A 16941-nucleotide genomic window follows, 5' to 3' on the forward strand; every position below is an offset into this window, starting at 1 on the left:
TTGGTGTCAATACCATGCTGTTTTTGTTACTGTTGCTCTGTAGTACAGTTTAAGGTCTGGTATAGTGATGCCACCTGCTTCACTCTTCCTGCTAAGGATTGCTTTACCTATTCTGGGTCTCTTATTTTTCCAGATGAATTTCATGATTGCTTTTTCTATTTCTATGTGATTTTAAAGGATTTTTTTTAAAAAGTGTTGTATCTAAAAATATTTTAGAATTTTCCAAAATAGGGCCAAGTCTTTCTTGGATTTTGCTTATAATTATAGGGTTTTTCCCTAGATCTTATTATATCTTCGCTAGGAAAGGGCGATTTTATAAGAAAGACACTTAAAATTTTAAAATATATTTTCCTCATGGACTTAACTCACTTTTTGTGTTCAGTTTTTTATAATCAATTGTTGCATGCTTAAATAGTCCTATTATATTTTTACATTCTAATAAGAGCTTTCACATATTTAAGGTTAGTTAGCTCATGTTAGTCATTATCTAGATGTCTGCATAGTGATGCCTAGGCTATAAAATATTATTATCCTCTTTATATTTATTTTTAAACTTTCTCCTTTAGACATCTTCTCTCATAGCTCATCTTCTCCACACAGATGACTCCAGATTTCCATGTTCAACCTTAGAATCTCCTCTATGAAACCTTTCTTTCAGCCAATCACTTATGCTGTTACCTATACCTCAGTGTATTCAGAGCATTCCTGATACTTCATTGCTGGTGTTTGAATTATAATAGATAGTTGACTCAACATGATTGCAATAATATTTCCCCAAGCCATTGACTCCATCTGGACCTTCTTTTCTTCATTGATACCGTCATTGTGTTTGTAACATGGTTTGAATTTTGGGGATTATCTTTGACATCCTTACCCTTCCCTGCTTCAAAGGCCTCTCTCATCTAACCATTCTATTTCATTTCTACTATTATCACTTTGTTTTGGGTCTTCATCACCTCATACTTCAATGGTTAATTATTTCTTCAGGTTTCTTTCCTTCTAATGTATATGGCATATTATAACCACATTCATCTTCCTAAACCATTGCTTGCATTATGTCACCTAATTGCCTGATAAATTACTTTTTAATGCCTACACATTAATGTCCAGGCTGTTTAGTTGGTTTATGTAAGGTCATTCACAGTACAAATTGAAATTTAAATTGAAATTCCAGTTATCCTCCAGTATGTATTTCTGTCTCTTCACACTTGTTTTCTAGTTATCCTTTTCATTACAACCAGTATTTCAAATGCCACTTTAAAAATACCTTTCTGAAGATTTCACTTACCACCCTAGCTTCCAACTAATCTTCTATGATCTCTTAATAATTTGACATACTGTGCTCTATATCATTATTAATTCATATTTTTTTCTGTTCCCTCAGGCACATGCACACAACACAAACATATATTTCTTCTTCCTAACTAGATTATAAGCTTCTTGATGCTAGATACTGTTATCAATATCTTTGAGTTACATTAATACCTAGCACAATGCCTTCTGTGTGAGTAGGTATTTAGTAAATGTTTGTAGAATGAATGATGAAGTACAATGGATGATTAAAGAAGTTTCTGAACAAATGGAGTCACTAATTAATGATAGATAATATAGGTATAGAATATATATTCAATTCCCTATCTCTTCTTTTTTCTGTATGTATTGGTATGTCTCCTCCAGGGTAAACAGCTGTGTGAAGAGTGATGAGCATGTCCTGGAGGAACTGGAAACAGAAGGGGAGAGGCAGCTGAAAAGCCTCCTTCAACATCAACTTGATACTTCTGTCTCCATTGAAGAGTAAGTATTGATTTTCTAAACAGGTAGAGTATCCTAGACCCTCACTTCAAAGTGACAGACCCCTCTTAAAGCCTGAAGGGAACACTGCACTTTTTCTCTCCCACTTTCTTTAGCAGACTTCTATGCAACAATAAATGTTTATATATATATATATATATATATATATATATATATATATATACACAAACACACANNNNTTTTTTTTTTTTTTTTTTTTTTTTTTTGCTATTAAATCCTCAGTACACAGCACACATCTGATACATAGAAGGACTCAGTAAATGTTCATTAATTTAGTCATTGATTAGTTCTGGATGAAGGGACTGTTGATGGAGTTCCATTTTGTTGCAGTTGTGCTTCAGGCTAGTAACAGAATGTGAGAAATTGCCAATGACTTTTATTGTGACTCTTATAATGGTACAATTCCTGTGAATTGTGGTAGCCTGAAGATGATCTTACTCCCTTTTTTTCTTGTTTTGCAGATGTGTCTCTAAGAAAGAGAGCTTTGCCCCTGGTACTATGTACAAACCTTTTGGAAAGGAAGCAGCTGGAACTATGACTTTGTCCCAGTTCCAGACACTACATGAAAAGGACCAAGAAACTGCTTCTCTCAGGGAACTAGGACTCAATGAAACAGAAATCTTAATCTGGAAGAGCCATGTTTCAGGTGAAAAGGTAAGTGGGTTATTGTTTTTCATGAGAATAAAAAGCAGGATCTGTTCATTTTGGCATTGGGGAGTTTTGCATTTTTAGTTCCACAAAACTGAGCTTTGTGTCTGAATCTTCTTTGTTTTTTAGGATAGGGACATTGGTGAAAGAGGACCTGGTTTTGTTTTGTTTTGTTTTGTTTTGTTTTTTAACTTCTTAGCTAACACTTTAAATAAACACTTTCAATTTCTGTGTCCTGATCATCTTTTTCTTACTTGAAGCACCAGATCATTACTTTCAGGTGTGTCCTCTATGATTTGTCATTTCATTTCCCTGGTTTCAGAGGACAAGGCTGAGGGCAACTCCTGAAGCAATACAGAACCGTCTTCAAGATATTGAAGAAAGGATCTCTGAGCGTCAGCGTATTCTTCGCCTGCCACAGAGATTTTCAAAGAGCAAACAGCTGACTCGGCGAGAAATGGAAATAGAAAAGTCTTTATTTCAGGGAGCTGATCGTCACTCCTTTCTTAAGGCTCTTTATTATCAAGGTATGTGAGCTTCACTGACTTATATATATTCTTTCACTGACAGAAAGATTTAACATGAGTCATTAGATATAAAGAATTAGTGAAGGGAGTAGGGGAAAGACAGGCTATTACTACTCTTGAATGTATGGTCCCATGAAAGAGACAAATATCTGCAGTTAGTTGCATGACAACATGGAAATTAGGAAATTATTATATAGACTTGAGTCAAATTCTGAGGAAACACAGAAAATAGAGCACCTAAGTCCAGGTGGGGGAGTCAGAAGTTGGCACTTGTACTGTCTTGATGGATCAACAGGCATTTTTCAGGTAAAGGGGATAGAGCGTTACAAGATAGTGAATAGGAACAGGATTGTTGAAGGGACCTGGTATGTCTGGGGAACAATGAAAAGTTCAGTGTGGCAAGGGTACAGGAAGTGGCAGGGAATGACAAGGGATGACACAGAAAAGTGAGGCAAGGCTAGGTAGGGTAGTTAGGCTGAAATATAAATTAACATTATACATATATATGTGTGTGTATTAATCAGAATTAGTTTAATGGATTGATTTTACTAGGCACTGTGGGAGGTGCACAGAAACTTAAGAAATAATTCTTGACCTTGTGCCAAGTACAATCTGGTTGGAAATATAAATGTATACCATTTAGTAAAAATGCAAGATACAGTTGCTAAGTGCTATGGGAGTTCAGAGTTTTATTGCTGTGAATGAAGAATGCCTTTCAGAGGAGGTAAGATTCAATTTTTTTAATACTACCTATTTAGAAAGGAGAAGGAATGACATTTGCAGAAGTTGATGTGAGCACTATTGACTGGGAGAGTTATAAGAGGCAAAGTTGGAAATATAACTAATAATATGGGGCTTTATTTGGTTGGTAGTTTATAGCTATATAGATTTCATTTTTAGCTAATCTGAATATAGTTAGAAGTTTTCAAGTCAGGAGTAAAATGTTAAAAGCCACATGGTAGCCAGAAAATTAGGACTTGATAAGGAAGTACTAGAAGCAGAGAGAATGGTTAGGAGGGATTGTAGTCTTTGAAACATGAAGATTTGGACTAGATTGGTGACAGTGGAATTGGAAAGACAGGTAGATTTAATTATAAGATACATTACATTGATAGACCTTATTGACTGAAGATGAAGGAAGAAGGTCAATGGAAGGGAATATGTCAAAGATAACCCAGATGTTTCAAGGCTGTGTGACTTAACAATTGTCAAAACCAAGAATGCTTTTATGGGGAAATTTTGAGGAAAGATGATGAATTTGACTTAAATGTGTTGAAATTTTGAGAATGGCAGGATCATTGCTTGCAGATATCAAGGAGACAGAAATAAAGCAGTAAAACTCAGGAAAGAGGTCAGAAGTAGATATGTAGAATTGGGAATCGTTTCTGCTTCAGTCATGTTAAAATCATGAGAATGATTAAATGCTATGTTAGATAGACTGTAGACATGGCAGAGCAGTGATGAAGGAAGGAATGAAAAATGAACAGTTGCCTTTTGTGGAGAGAGATTATGGCATACTGATTATAAACATAGGCTCTGGAGGCAAACTGCCTGGGAAAATCCTGGCTCCCCCACTTATTAGCTATGAGATGCTAGGCAAGTTACCTCTGTAGGCTTCAGTTTCTTCATCAGTAAAGTGAGAATATTAATAGTAGTTATATTACAGGGTTGTTAGGATTAAGTGAGGTAATACATGTAAATCACTTAGAGCAGTACCTGGATTTGGGTGGGGGTTGGGGGGGGATTTATGAATCTGTTCTGTTTTCTATCTTTGAAACTCCTTGCTTTAAACCTTCACAGCATACCACAAAAAGCCAAGTGCAGACAAGTACATGACCTCAATGAAGAGGAAGATAAAATTAGGCACAAAAGGCAAGTCGAGAGTTTTCTTATAGTGTTAGATTTAGGAATGTAACCTAGGGTCCCAGACTTCTAAGTTGAACACCTATTTAATTCCATATTCAGTATATAACAATGATCAGTATGTAACAATGATCCAGAGAGAACATATTATCCTTATATGAAATATTAAAGAGAAGAATTAGTAGAAGTTGTGAAACTTTTACATTTAGTGCTGTTTTAATCTCTATACCTTTAAGTTATTATAGCAGACATAAATTGACCTTACTGATTTTTAGATCCCATTTCACAAATAATTTTTAATATTTTATTAATTAGTAAAGTATGAATATTGATGATGATGATGATATAATATTTAATATTTTGTTTTTGAAATGAATTTGCAATAAAATTGCATGGGGCTTTTTTGGTGTATAGTTCTATGAATTGTTAATCATGTAGATTCATGTAACCACCACCAAAGTTAGGAGAGAGAACAGCTCCATCACAATGAAAAACTACCTCATACTATTTCTTTCTAGTCACTCCCAACCCCCACCCATAATTCCTGGCAATCACTGATCTGTTCTCCATCACTTTAGGTGTATCTTTTAGAGACTGCCACATAAATGAAATCATGTAATGTGTAACTGTGAGACTGGCTTCTTTCACTAAGCATAATATCTTTGAGACTCATTCAAGTTGTTGTATGTATTAACAGTTCATTCATTTTGTGGAATCATATTTCACTGTCTGAATATTCCAAAGTTTCTTTGTCCATTCACCCATTGAAGTGAGTTTGGGTTGTTTCCAGGTATGCTGGTTATGAATAATACTGATATAAACACTTTTGTACAGGTTTTTGTGTGAACATAAGTTTTTATTTCTCTAAGGTAAATATCTAGAAGTGGGATTACTGAGTCATATGGTAAGTGTACATTTAACTTTATATGAAATTGCCAAACCATTCTCTAGAGTGGCTGTACCATTTTGCATTCCCACCAACAATGTATGAGAGTTCTGGTTGCTCTACATCTTTGTCAGCACTTGGTATTGTCAGTATTTATTTTAGTTGTTCTGAGAGGTGTGAAGTGGTACCTCATTGTTGTTTTAAGTTGCATCTTCTTAATGGCTAATGTTGTTGAATATCTTTTCATGTGCTTATTTGCCATATTTATATCCCATTTGCTAATGTATCTGTTTGAATCTTTGGCCATTTTGTCATTAGGTTGTTTATTTTCTTCCTCATGACTTTTGAGAGTTCTTTGTATATTCTAAGCAGTCTTCTATTGGATATGTGATTTATATTTTCTCCCAGTCTATAGCTTGCTTTTTCATTCTCTTAACAGTGTCTTTTATAGAATGAATTTTTGTTCTTACTGTGATAAAAATATATGTAACAAAGTTTACAATTTTAACCATTTTTAAGTGTATAGTTCTGTGGTATTAAATATATTCCCATTTTTCTGTAACTATCACTACCATTTATCTCCAGAACTTTTTAACTCTGTACTCATTAAATACTACCTTCCTTATTTTCCCCTTCCCCAGTTTCAGGCAACCACCATTCTACTTTCTGTCGCTATGAATTTGACTAATTTCGGTACCTCATATAAGTAGAAGCACATAGTATTTGTCCTTTGTGACTGGGTTACTTTACTTAGAATAAGTCTTCAAGGTTTTGTTTTTTTTTTATGTTGTAGCATGTGTCAGAATTTCCTTCCTTTTTAAGGCTGAAGAAAATTCCATTGTATGTATGTACCACTTTTTAGAAATCTCTTTAATTGTGAGTGGCACTTAGGTTACTTCCATGTTTTAGCTATTGTGAATAATGCTTCTATGAACATCATTATACATGTTTGAGTATTTACTTTTTTTTTGTACCTGGGGATGAGCCACATCCACAGCTCTTTTTATTTTTATTTTTTTATTTTGACAAAGGACCTCACCAAATTGCTAAGGCTGACTCTGAATTTGGGATCCTCTGGCCTCAGCCTCCCAAGTTGCTGGGATTACAGGCATGTACCATCATGACTGGCTTCCTTTCTTTTTTATATATACTCTGAAGTGTAATTACAGGATTATATGGTAATTCTACATTTATTTTTTGAGGTACCATCATATCATTTTCAATAGACATTGTGACACTTTACATTCCTACCAGCAATGCACAAGGGTTTCCATTTCTCTTCACCATCACTAATATGACTTGTTATTTTCTGTTTTCCTTTTTGGATAATAGTTAATGGGCATGAAGTGGTATCTCATTGTGGTTTTGGTTTTCACTTTCCTAATGATTCATACTGTTGAGCATCTTTCCATATACTCTTTAGCCAACTGTGTATCTTCTTTGAATAAATGTATGTTCAAGTCTCTTGGTTGATTTTAAGTGAATTACTTCTTCATTTGTTGATGAAGTTATAGGAGTTCTATCTATATTCTAGTTACTAATTCCTTATCAGATATATGATTTGCAAATACTTTTCCCTGCTTCTTGGGTTGCCTTTTTACTCTGTCAATGGTATTCCTTGATGCACAAAGTTTTAAATTTTGATGAAGTCCAATTCATCTATTTTTCTTTTGTTGTCTGTGCTTTTGGTGTTACATATAAGAAATTATTGGCAAATCCAATATCATGAAACTTTCACTATGTGTTATTTTCTGAGCTTCCACACTTTTAGCTATTTTACTTAGGTCTTTGATTCATTTCAAGGTTTTTTGTTCTTTGGGTATAATGTAAGTATCCAACTTAATTTTTTCTTGTCCATATCTTGTTTTCACAGTAACATTTTTTGAAAAGACTATTCTTTTCACACTGAATGATCTTGACACCCTGTTCAAAAATCATTTGACTATATGTATGAGAATTTATATCTGGGATCTCTATTCCACTGGAATATATTTCTTTGTTATGCCAGTACCACACTATTTTAATTACTGTTGCTTAGTAGTAAGTTTTGAAATCAGGAAGAATGTAACTGCCAATTTTATTTTTTCTTTTTCAACATTATTTTGTCTGTTTGAGGTTCCCTTAAGATTCCATAAGAACTTTAGGGTAGATTTTATATTATTGTAATAAAAAAAGGGTCATTGAAATTTTGGTAGGAGGTATGAAAGTGTGAATAATTTGGGTTAGTATAAATATCTTAACTGTATCAAGTCTTCAATAGATTAACATGGGATTTTTTTTTATTATTTGCATCTTCTAATTTCTTTCAGCAACATTTTAGTTTTCAGTGTATAAGTTTTCTACCTCAGAGCAAATTTTTTTAACTCTTATAAAATCTAGTTTGTAGTTTCTTTCATGGATCATGCTGTATGTGTGGGTGGGTATGGATGTGTATGCATGTTAAGAACTCTGCCTCATACCTGTTTATGAAAAAGACCTTTTTCTATGTTTTCTTCTAACATTTTTATAGTTCTACATTTTACATTTAGATGTATAGTCCATTTTGATTTAATATTTTACATGTGAGGTTTTTATAAAATTCACTTATTTGCCTATCATTGTCCATTTGTTTCAGTACCAATTGTTAAAAAGAGTATTCTTTCTCTATTTACCTATCTTTGCATTTTTTTCAGAAATTAATTGGTCATATTTGTGTGTTAATATTTAATATAAATACAGGTGAAAAATAATTCCCCTCTGAAGAGCAGAAATGAGACAAGGATGTCTGCTCTTCCACTTCTCTTATTAAAGTTGTTTCTGACAGGTTTTGCCAGTTTTCTGATTGCTTTTTTGTAGGAAATTGTCATGGTCCCTATTCCATCCTCTATTTTCAGTGACATTATCTCTCTTACTGGCATCTGAAGTTTGTGATTTGAATGTAGCCTAACTTATTAATTTTTTATGGCTTCTGTTTTGGTTTTGTAATGAAGATTCTTTCAATCCTAGGGTCGCACAGATGTTTTTCATGTGTTCTGAAAGATTATAGTTTTAGCTCATACATTTATGTCTATGAACCATTTTAAAAATGTTTTTAGTTGTAGATGGACACAATAACCTTATTTTATTTATGTGGTACTGAGGATCAATCCCCAGTGCCTCACACATGCTAGGCAAGCCCTCTACCACTGAGCCACAACCCCAGCCCTTATGAACCATTTTAAATTAATTTTTTGCATATAATGTAGGTTAGGGTTACATTAAGTTCTCTCTACATATAATTTTTCTGTGTATAAAATTATGTTGGGGCTGGGGCTATGGCTCAGCAGTAGTGCACTTGCCTGGCATTTGTGAGGCACTGGGTTTGATTCTTAGCACCGGGTATAAACAAATAAAGGTCTATCAACAACTAAAAAAAAATTATGTGTGTATATACATATGTGTGTATAGAGTATATATATACACATACATATATATTATACATGTATGCATATATATGTATAAAATTGTCCTAGTACTTTTATATGAAAAGACTATCCTTTTCCTTTGAATTGTCTTGACACCTTCATGTAAAATCAATTAACCAAGAGTATAAGGCTTTTAAGTTGTTTTTCTTTCTCTTTATTTTCAGCAATTTGATTGTGCCATGTCTGGATGTAAGTTCTTTATTTCAAATTCTGGACTTTTATTCTTTCTACCTGCTACTTTTTAACTTTTCACAGTCTTCAAACATATCAAACATTCTCTCCATGTTTTATTAGTCTATTCAGTGGGAGAGATAGGGTGAAGTATTTATATTTTAACATGCCCAGAAACAGCAGTCCTAATAGCTAATATTCATGCCAGTCCTTGTTCTAAGCATAACTCCAAATTAATGTGTTTAACTTTACAACAACCCCATGAGATATTGGCAGTATTATACCCATTTTACAGACTAAAAATTTGAACTTCAAAGGAGGATAAGTGACTTTTCAACATCAGTTTTTAAGTGACCATGCCAAGACAAATTCATGATCTTATTACATCTTGACCACAGCACTTGCATATGTAATTTGAAAAGATTTATTGGTTTATTAAATCTGGCTTTAATATATCTTAAAACAGACTTTTTTTTTTTCAAATTATAGTGTCTCATTTTTTAACTTCAACTCAGGAGAAAAACAAGATATATTTCTCTAGAAATATACTTCTGAAATATATTCTAGCATATACTTTCAGACCACATTATTTTTCTTATCCTTCTGGGTCTCATAATTCTCTTACCCCCATATACCCTCTATTAAATGCTGTTAAAATCTCCAGTTCCTTGAGTCTTTTTATTTTCTCCCAATCTGTCAACCCCAACTTGCTTCCTCTTCCTTTCTAATCTTTCTTAGATTCCATTGTCCATGATTTAACCACATTCTTACCAATGAATCATTGTCCTTCCTTGACTGTATCATTACCTAGAAAAATTTCAGCCCTGAATCAATGCAACCAATTACCTTCTTTGTTGTTGCACCATACCTTCTGAGCTCTACTAGAGAAAAATCATATAACTTTGTTCTTCAGTGCCTTTACAAGTTCCTCATCTCTGATATTGTCTAGAAACTTCTCTCTTGTTTGGCAGGCTAACTTCTAGACCCTGTCAGCTCTCTTTCATTCCTTATCAATACAGTACTATTTTAGATCTTCATTATTCTTTATTATCCTATTTCATTATTTTTAAACTGTAGCATTCTGTCCAGTTTCAAAGCAGCAAGAAATTTCATCCAGTCCCTGCTCAGTTCTCTGATAACTTCTGCATCCTATCTCTCCCTTTCTTCCCACTCAACTCAGAGCTAGGGAAGTCCTCACTGCTTCAAGCTAATTTTTATACCTTATTGCTGAATCTTATCCCTCTTATCACCAAGGAACCTCAGTCAGTCCTGCTTCTTTTCCTTCAAGACTTTTTTTTTAATTTAATTTTTTTTTATTGGTTGTTCAAAACATTACAAAGCTCTTGACATATCTTTAACATGATCATTGTATCATTTGCCAGTTTCTGTGGAATATATACTCCTACCATAAGCTATCTAAACATGATAAAAAATGAAAAATATCCTTCAACTGCTTAGGTGCTTGAGCAAACCATATATGTAGATTTTTCTCTTCACACTATATACCATAATAAATAGCAGTTTGTTTAAAAAATGAAGTGTAAAAGGTCAAGTCAGAAGAAAGATAGGCTTAAGTACATATGTTTATATGTAAATTTTAAAATGAAAATTTTAAAACATATGAAAAAGTTGAAATAATTTTATCACCAACACCCATTATATTACCATCTAGATTATACCATCAATATTATTTTCCCTATGACATATCTAATCCATACCTCTATCCATCTATAAATCAAATTTTACTTCATAAATGTAGTTTTTAAAATTTGCTGATGTCAGCACACATCTGAAATTCTAGCCTTTTGGGAGGCTGAGGCAGGAAGCTTGCAAATTAAAGCCAAGGCTGAGAATTTTGAGACCCTGTCTCAAATTTTTAAAAAATTTAAAAAGGCCTGGTATATAGCCCAGTGGTAGAGTTTCCTTGTGTTCAGTCTCCAGTATTGCAAAAAAAAAGTGCATATAATTTCATGGCCCACAAATACTTCAGTATGTATAATGTTACCTAAATATTTATTTATAATTTTCTTATGTTATGAAATTTGCATGTAATTAAATGGACAAATCTTAAGTCTTCATTTGATGACTAGTGATCTATAAATCTGTATGTGATATGTTGGTAAAAAAAAAAAAAAAGACCCTAATATGTTTCGTTTGCCAATTTCCTTTGGTGTAGATATTCCTGCCACAGTACATTTCAAGCTGATAGTTAGTATGTGTCATCACTGAACATGGAATTGAAAACACATGTATACCGCCATCAGACCATCTTAACATACTGCTGCATGTGTGTACCCTAACTTCTGTCAACATATGAAAGATCTTCATTGCACCAGAAAGTTTTCCCATTCTGCCCTCCTAGAAGCAGCTAGTGTTTTGGTATTTTTCCACTATAGTTAGTTTTACCTATTCTAGAACTTCTTATAACTTGAACAATACAGTATGTATTCTTTGTAGAAGCTTTACTTCAACTTAATGTTTTTAGGACTCATTCATATTGTTATATATATCAATAATTTGTCCTCTATAACAATTTTTGGAAGATTTTTGCATAATCACTGTATTTAATTCTCAGGGCTGCTGTAATAAATTACCACAAATCAGGTAGCTTAGAATAATAATAAATAAAAAGTTCTCTCTGTAAGTCTGAGTGCTAGAAGTCTGAAATAAAGGTGTTAATAGGCCTGTGTTTTCTCTGCAGATTCTAGGAGTGTATTCTTCCTTGCCTCTTCTAGCTTTTGGTACTTGCCAGCAATCCTTGGTGTTCTTTGGCATGTAGATGCATTCTAATCTCTGCCTCAGTCATCAAATGACATTCTCCTTGTGTGTCTGCCTTTGTCTTCACATGACCTTTTGTAAAGACACTGGTCATTGAATTTAGAGCCTACCTTTATCCAGTATTACCTCATCTTAATTTAACTACATGTGCAAAGGACCTATTTCCAAATAAAGTCACAGACTAAGGCTCCGGGTGGACATGAATTTTGGAGGTATACTATTCAACCCAGATCAGTCTGCCAGCTGGGCTCAAACAGTTCATATCCATCTGGACACATGCAAAATGTATTCACCCTTTTACAACATCCCCATTAACCCATTCCAGCATCAAGTCTAAGTGCTAGATCTCATTTAAATATCAAGTCAAAAAGCCCCAAGTCTAATTACCTAAATCACCTAAATTAAGTATTTGTGAGGCTGTGGATATGATTGTTTTTACCCAGCCACCAGTGAAACTAGAAAGCAAGTTTTCTGCTTCTAATATATAATGGTGGGACAAGCATAGGATGGACATCCTCATTCTGAAAGGTTAAGAGGGAAGGAATAAAGGGGTTATTGAGCAAGTTTGTAGTCCAGAAATACAAATTCCATTAGTTTTCAAGATCCAGATGTAATACTCTAAGCTCAATGCTCTATCCTCTGGGCCTGCCCTCTTAGCCCAGTAGTGCAGCCACAATCCCACCCTCTCCAGCCTCTGCACCTGTAGCTTTACATTTGGAGTTATCCTTTATTTTGTTCTATATCTCTCTTTTTCACACCAGGCTGGCACTAAATTATCTAAAATTATCAAAATCTTTGTCAATTTCACGCATGTCAAGACATCTACAACATTACATGAAGGTTCTTTATAGATCCTTCCTGTATAACCTTATCTCTGTTCCTGGCTTCTGCTGTGATGATTGATTGGATCCATAAACCATATTCCTAATCTCTTCAGTGAAAGTTTGTCCAGCCACAACCTTGGCTCCTTTTCCAGAACATTTTGTCTGGGTAGTCTTAGGATTTTTCATATCGTCAAGTGCTTTTTTTTTTTTTTCCTTTAACAGTTCCTTTTTCAATTTACCTCTTTCTCTTATTATTTTAAGCATCAAGGAGAAACCAACCTGCATTTTCCATGCTTTCCTTAAGAAATATCCTTGACAAATATCCAAGTCTATCACTTAAAAGTTAATTTTTTTAACCCAACAGCAGAAATTAGTTAGCCGAGTTTCTACCACTGTATAATAAAAATTGCCATTCATCCAGCATCTTAACATGTCATCATTTCCTTCTAAGATCTCACCAGAAACACCTTTAATATTCATATTTCTAGCAGTATTTTATTCATGATTACACACACATGCACACATGGAAAGATGCTTTCTGTCCTATGCTGTTCATTTCCTTCTTGATCCCTACCAGAATTGCCTTTAAATGTGGACTTTTACTTTCACGAACCTCAGAATTTTTCTAGCCTTACCCAGTACTCAATTCCAAAGCCAATTCCACATTTTTATGTTGCAGCAGCATTCCATTTCCCAGTACCAAACAACATATTAGATTGCTAGGGCTGCCATAACAAAACACCACAAACTGGGTGGCATAAAACAGCAGAATTTTTTTCTCTCATACTTATGGAAACTAGAAGTATAAAATTAAGATGTTGGCAAGGTTAGTTCCTGCTGGAGGCTATAAAGGAGAATCTGTTCCATGCCTCTTTCCTAACTTCTGGTGTTTGCTGGCAATACTTGTCTTGTAGGTGCATCACACTAAGCACTGCTTCCATCACACATGCCATTTTCTCTGTGTAATTATGTCTCTGTGTCTTTACATGGCTTTTTTATAAGAATGCCAGTCATTGGACATAGGGCCCACTCTAATCTACTGTGACTTTATCTGTTTGTTTGTTTGTTTTTTGTACTAGAGATTGAATTCAGGGATGCTTTACCACTGAGCTATATCTCCAACCCTTTTTATTTTTTATTTTGAGCAGAGTCTTGCTAAGTTGCTTAGGGCCTCCCTAAGTTGCCAAGGCCGTCCTCAAACTTGTACCTTCCAGATCACTGGGATTATAGGTTTGCACCAATGTGCCTAGCCTGTGACTTTATCTTAAATAATTATATCTCATTTCCAAGTAAGGTCTAATTCTGAGGTTCTGGGTAGACAAGAATTTTGGGAGGATGCTAGTCATCCAAGTACATTAATTTGTTGCCACTTTATCACCTCTCGTTCACTTTTTTAGAAACCATATTTTTAAAAAATAATGATAGAGATCATACTAAAGTGTGATTAAAACATATGTTCAGTTAGATCAAGAAATAGGATATTACTGATATTCTAAAGGGCCCTATGTTCCCCTCCATAATCACAGCCCTCTTCCCATTGGATATAACCAATCTTTTGACTTATGATAATATTTTCCCTACCTTTTTTCAGGTTTTTATGACCTACATATCCAGTGCTAGGCAGTATTTAGTTTTGCCTGTGTTTAAGCATTATATCAGCATATTCTATTGGGTCTTCCTTGTCTAATTGTGAGATTCATCTATATTGCTATGTGTTGCTATAGTTCATTTTTATTGAAGTTTGGTATTATAATTATATAATATAATTATATATATTATAATTTATTTTTCTATTCTATTGTAGTTGAACATTTGGTTGTTCCCATTTGGGGCATACTATAAGTATCAGTCCTGTTACTATGATCCTACTTGTACAGGAATTCTGGGACTTATATGCAGAAGCTTCTCAGGGTATATATAATTTTGCACATCTTCAACTTCATTAGATATTAACTACTTTCTGAAGGGATTTCCCCAAGTTAACATCCCATCAATCATGCAGGAAGGTTCAGGTTACCCAATAACTTTGTCTACACTGGGTACTTTCAGATTCCAGTTTGATCAGTATTTCCTTATATTTCATTGTGTTCTTTATTCCCTTTATTAATAGTTGATATTTGTTTGTTACTTCTGTTTTTTGTCCTTCATCAAGCATTATTTTCCTCAACCTTTCATTTTGAGAAGTTTAAAATGTGGAGAAATATTAAGAGAACCTTTGTTCACCAGCTGTTGACATTTTGCTATATATGCTTTGCCACTCTTCCTCTACATTGAATATGTGTGTATGTAACTTTTTAATTGTTAAAAGCATTTGAAATAGGGTCAGATGTAATTAGGTTTTATTCCTAAATTCTTCCATTATATATTTCTAAGAACAAGCACATTCTCTTATACAATCACAGTATTATGATCACTCTTAAGAAATTTAATGCTATTATTCTACTATTAGCTAATAATATGGTTTATAATCAGATTTCTTACTTTTATCCAGGTTACAATGAGGGATCATACATTGCATTTAGTTTGCTTTAGAACAGTTTCCGGTGTTGTGTGTGTTTTGCTGTGTTTTAAGGCATTTGTATTTTTCAGAAATCCAAGCCTATATTGTTGGTTTCTTTGTGGTTTTAATTTCATTTTCTTGAAAACTAATGATGTTGGACACTTTCTCATGCATTTATTGACTATTTGGATAGCCTGCTTTGTAAAATGGCTATTCAATTATTTTTCCCATTTAGCAAATGTGAAAATGCCTATTTACTGCCAGAATGTCTTTCCATCTGTTTGTATCCATGTCCAGATGTATTCTTGGTTCAGATTACTTTAGGCATGTATCAAAACTATATATAGCTCAGCTCCAAAAGACCTAGAATAAGGCAGATCTCAGCAGTTACCACTTACCTAAGTGTTACTATATAGGGAAGAGGGAACTAGGAACGTTTTAGGGTTATATATCCTGAATATTCTATCTCCAGCTTTCTTCTCTAATCTTGGGTATATTTTCTTATAAATTTGTACAAGTTCTTTATTATTATGAGCACTTGCTCTTTGTTGGTTATGCTAAAAATGTCTGTTTTCATTCTGTGTCTTATATATAATATATTTTGATGAATACAAGTTATTCATTTGTATGTAAAAAAATATAGAAATCTGTCCCAACACTATATATCAGAAATGTTCCAGTACTATTATTGTACCTCTTTCATAGATCAGGTGTTCACATATGGTTGGTTGCTTTTCTGAATTCTGTCTTTTGTTCCTTTGGTATTTTGGACTGTTCTATAATCAATATCACACAGTCTAGCTATATAATATTTTGATATCTGATACAGTAGGATAACAATTTCTTCTATATTTTTCTTCAAGTGTTTTGTCTACTTTTGATACTTTAGCTTTCCATATGAATTTTGGAATCAGTTTATCAAATTATTTGAAGATATATATATATATATATATATATACACACACACACATATACATACACACACATACATACACATACATGTACATGATTTTGATTGGGATTCTATTGACTACTTAAATCAATTATGGTCAGTTGATATATTTGCATAAATATATCAACATGAGTCTTCAAATCTTCAAAATGTGAGCACAGCATTTTTTATTAGCTTAATTTTTTTTAGTGTCTTGCTGTAAGTACATTTTTTGACTTGTGTTCCTTCTCACATTTTGTGAGACTAAATAATTTGTTTTAAAAAAGCTGTGAGTATATAATTTACATATGATGAAATTCATCTGTTAACTATTCAATTCAATGATTTTTATTAAGTTTATAGAATTTTTTAACCTTTTATTTTTATTTATTTTATTTTTATGTGGTGCTGAGGATCAAACCCAGTGTCTCACAGGTGCGAGGCAAGCGCTCTACCACTGAGCCACAATCCCAGCCCCAAAGTTTATAGAATTTTGCTATCATCAACACAATCCCTTTTTAGGATATTTCCTTACCCCCACAAATTCCCTTGAGCTTA

General features: G+C 33.5%; 1 protein-coding gene across 2 annotated transcripts in view; it reads left to right on the top strand.

The window, feature by feature from the left end:
* Nucleotides 1-1639: 1639 nt before the first annotated feature.
* Rbm41 (RNA binding motif protein 41) overlaps nt 1640-16941 on the top strand; it is a 66519-nt gene continuing 51217 nt past the window's right edge. Inside the window, exons 1-4 of one of the 2 annotated variants that reach the window (XM_048796930.1) lie at nt 1640-1794; nt 2274-2466; nt 2783-2987; nt 4788-4859. In XM_048796930.1, the coding sequence (XP_048652887.1) occupies nt 1655-1794; nt 2274-2466; nt 2783-2987; nt 4788-4859 (610 nt within the window). In that variant the 5' untranslated portion in view covers nt 1640-1654. The remainder of the gene's footprint in view (nt 1795-2273; nt 2467-2782; nt 2988-4787; nt 4860-16941) is intronic. The other variant, XM_015497968.2, reaches the window with a different exon arrangement.

The sequence above is a fragment of the Marmota marmota genome, unplaced genomic scaffold (genome assembly GCF_001458135.2).
Source record: "Marmota marmota marmota unplaced genomic scaffold, marMar, whole genome shotgun sequence".
Classification (NCBI taxonomy): Eukaryota; Metazoa; Chordata; class Mammalia; order Rodentia; family Sciuridae; genus Marmota; species Marmota marmota.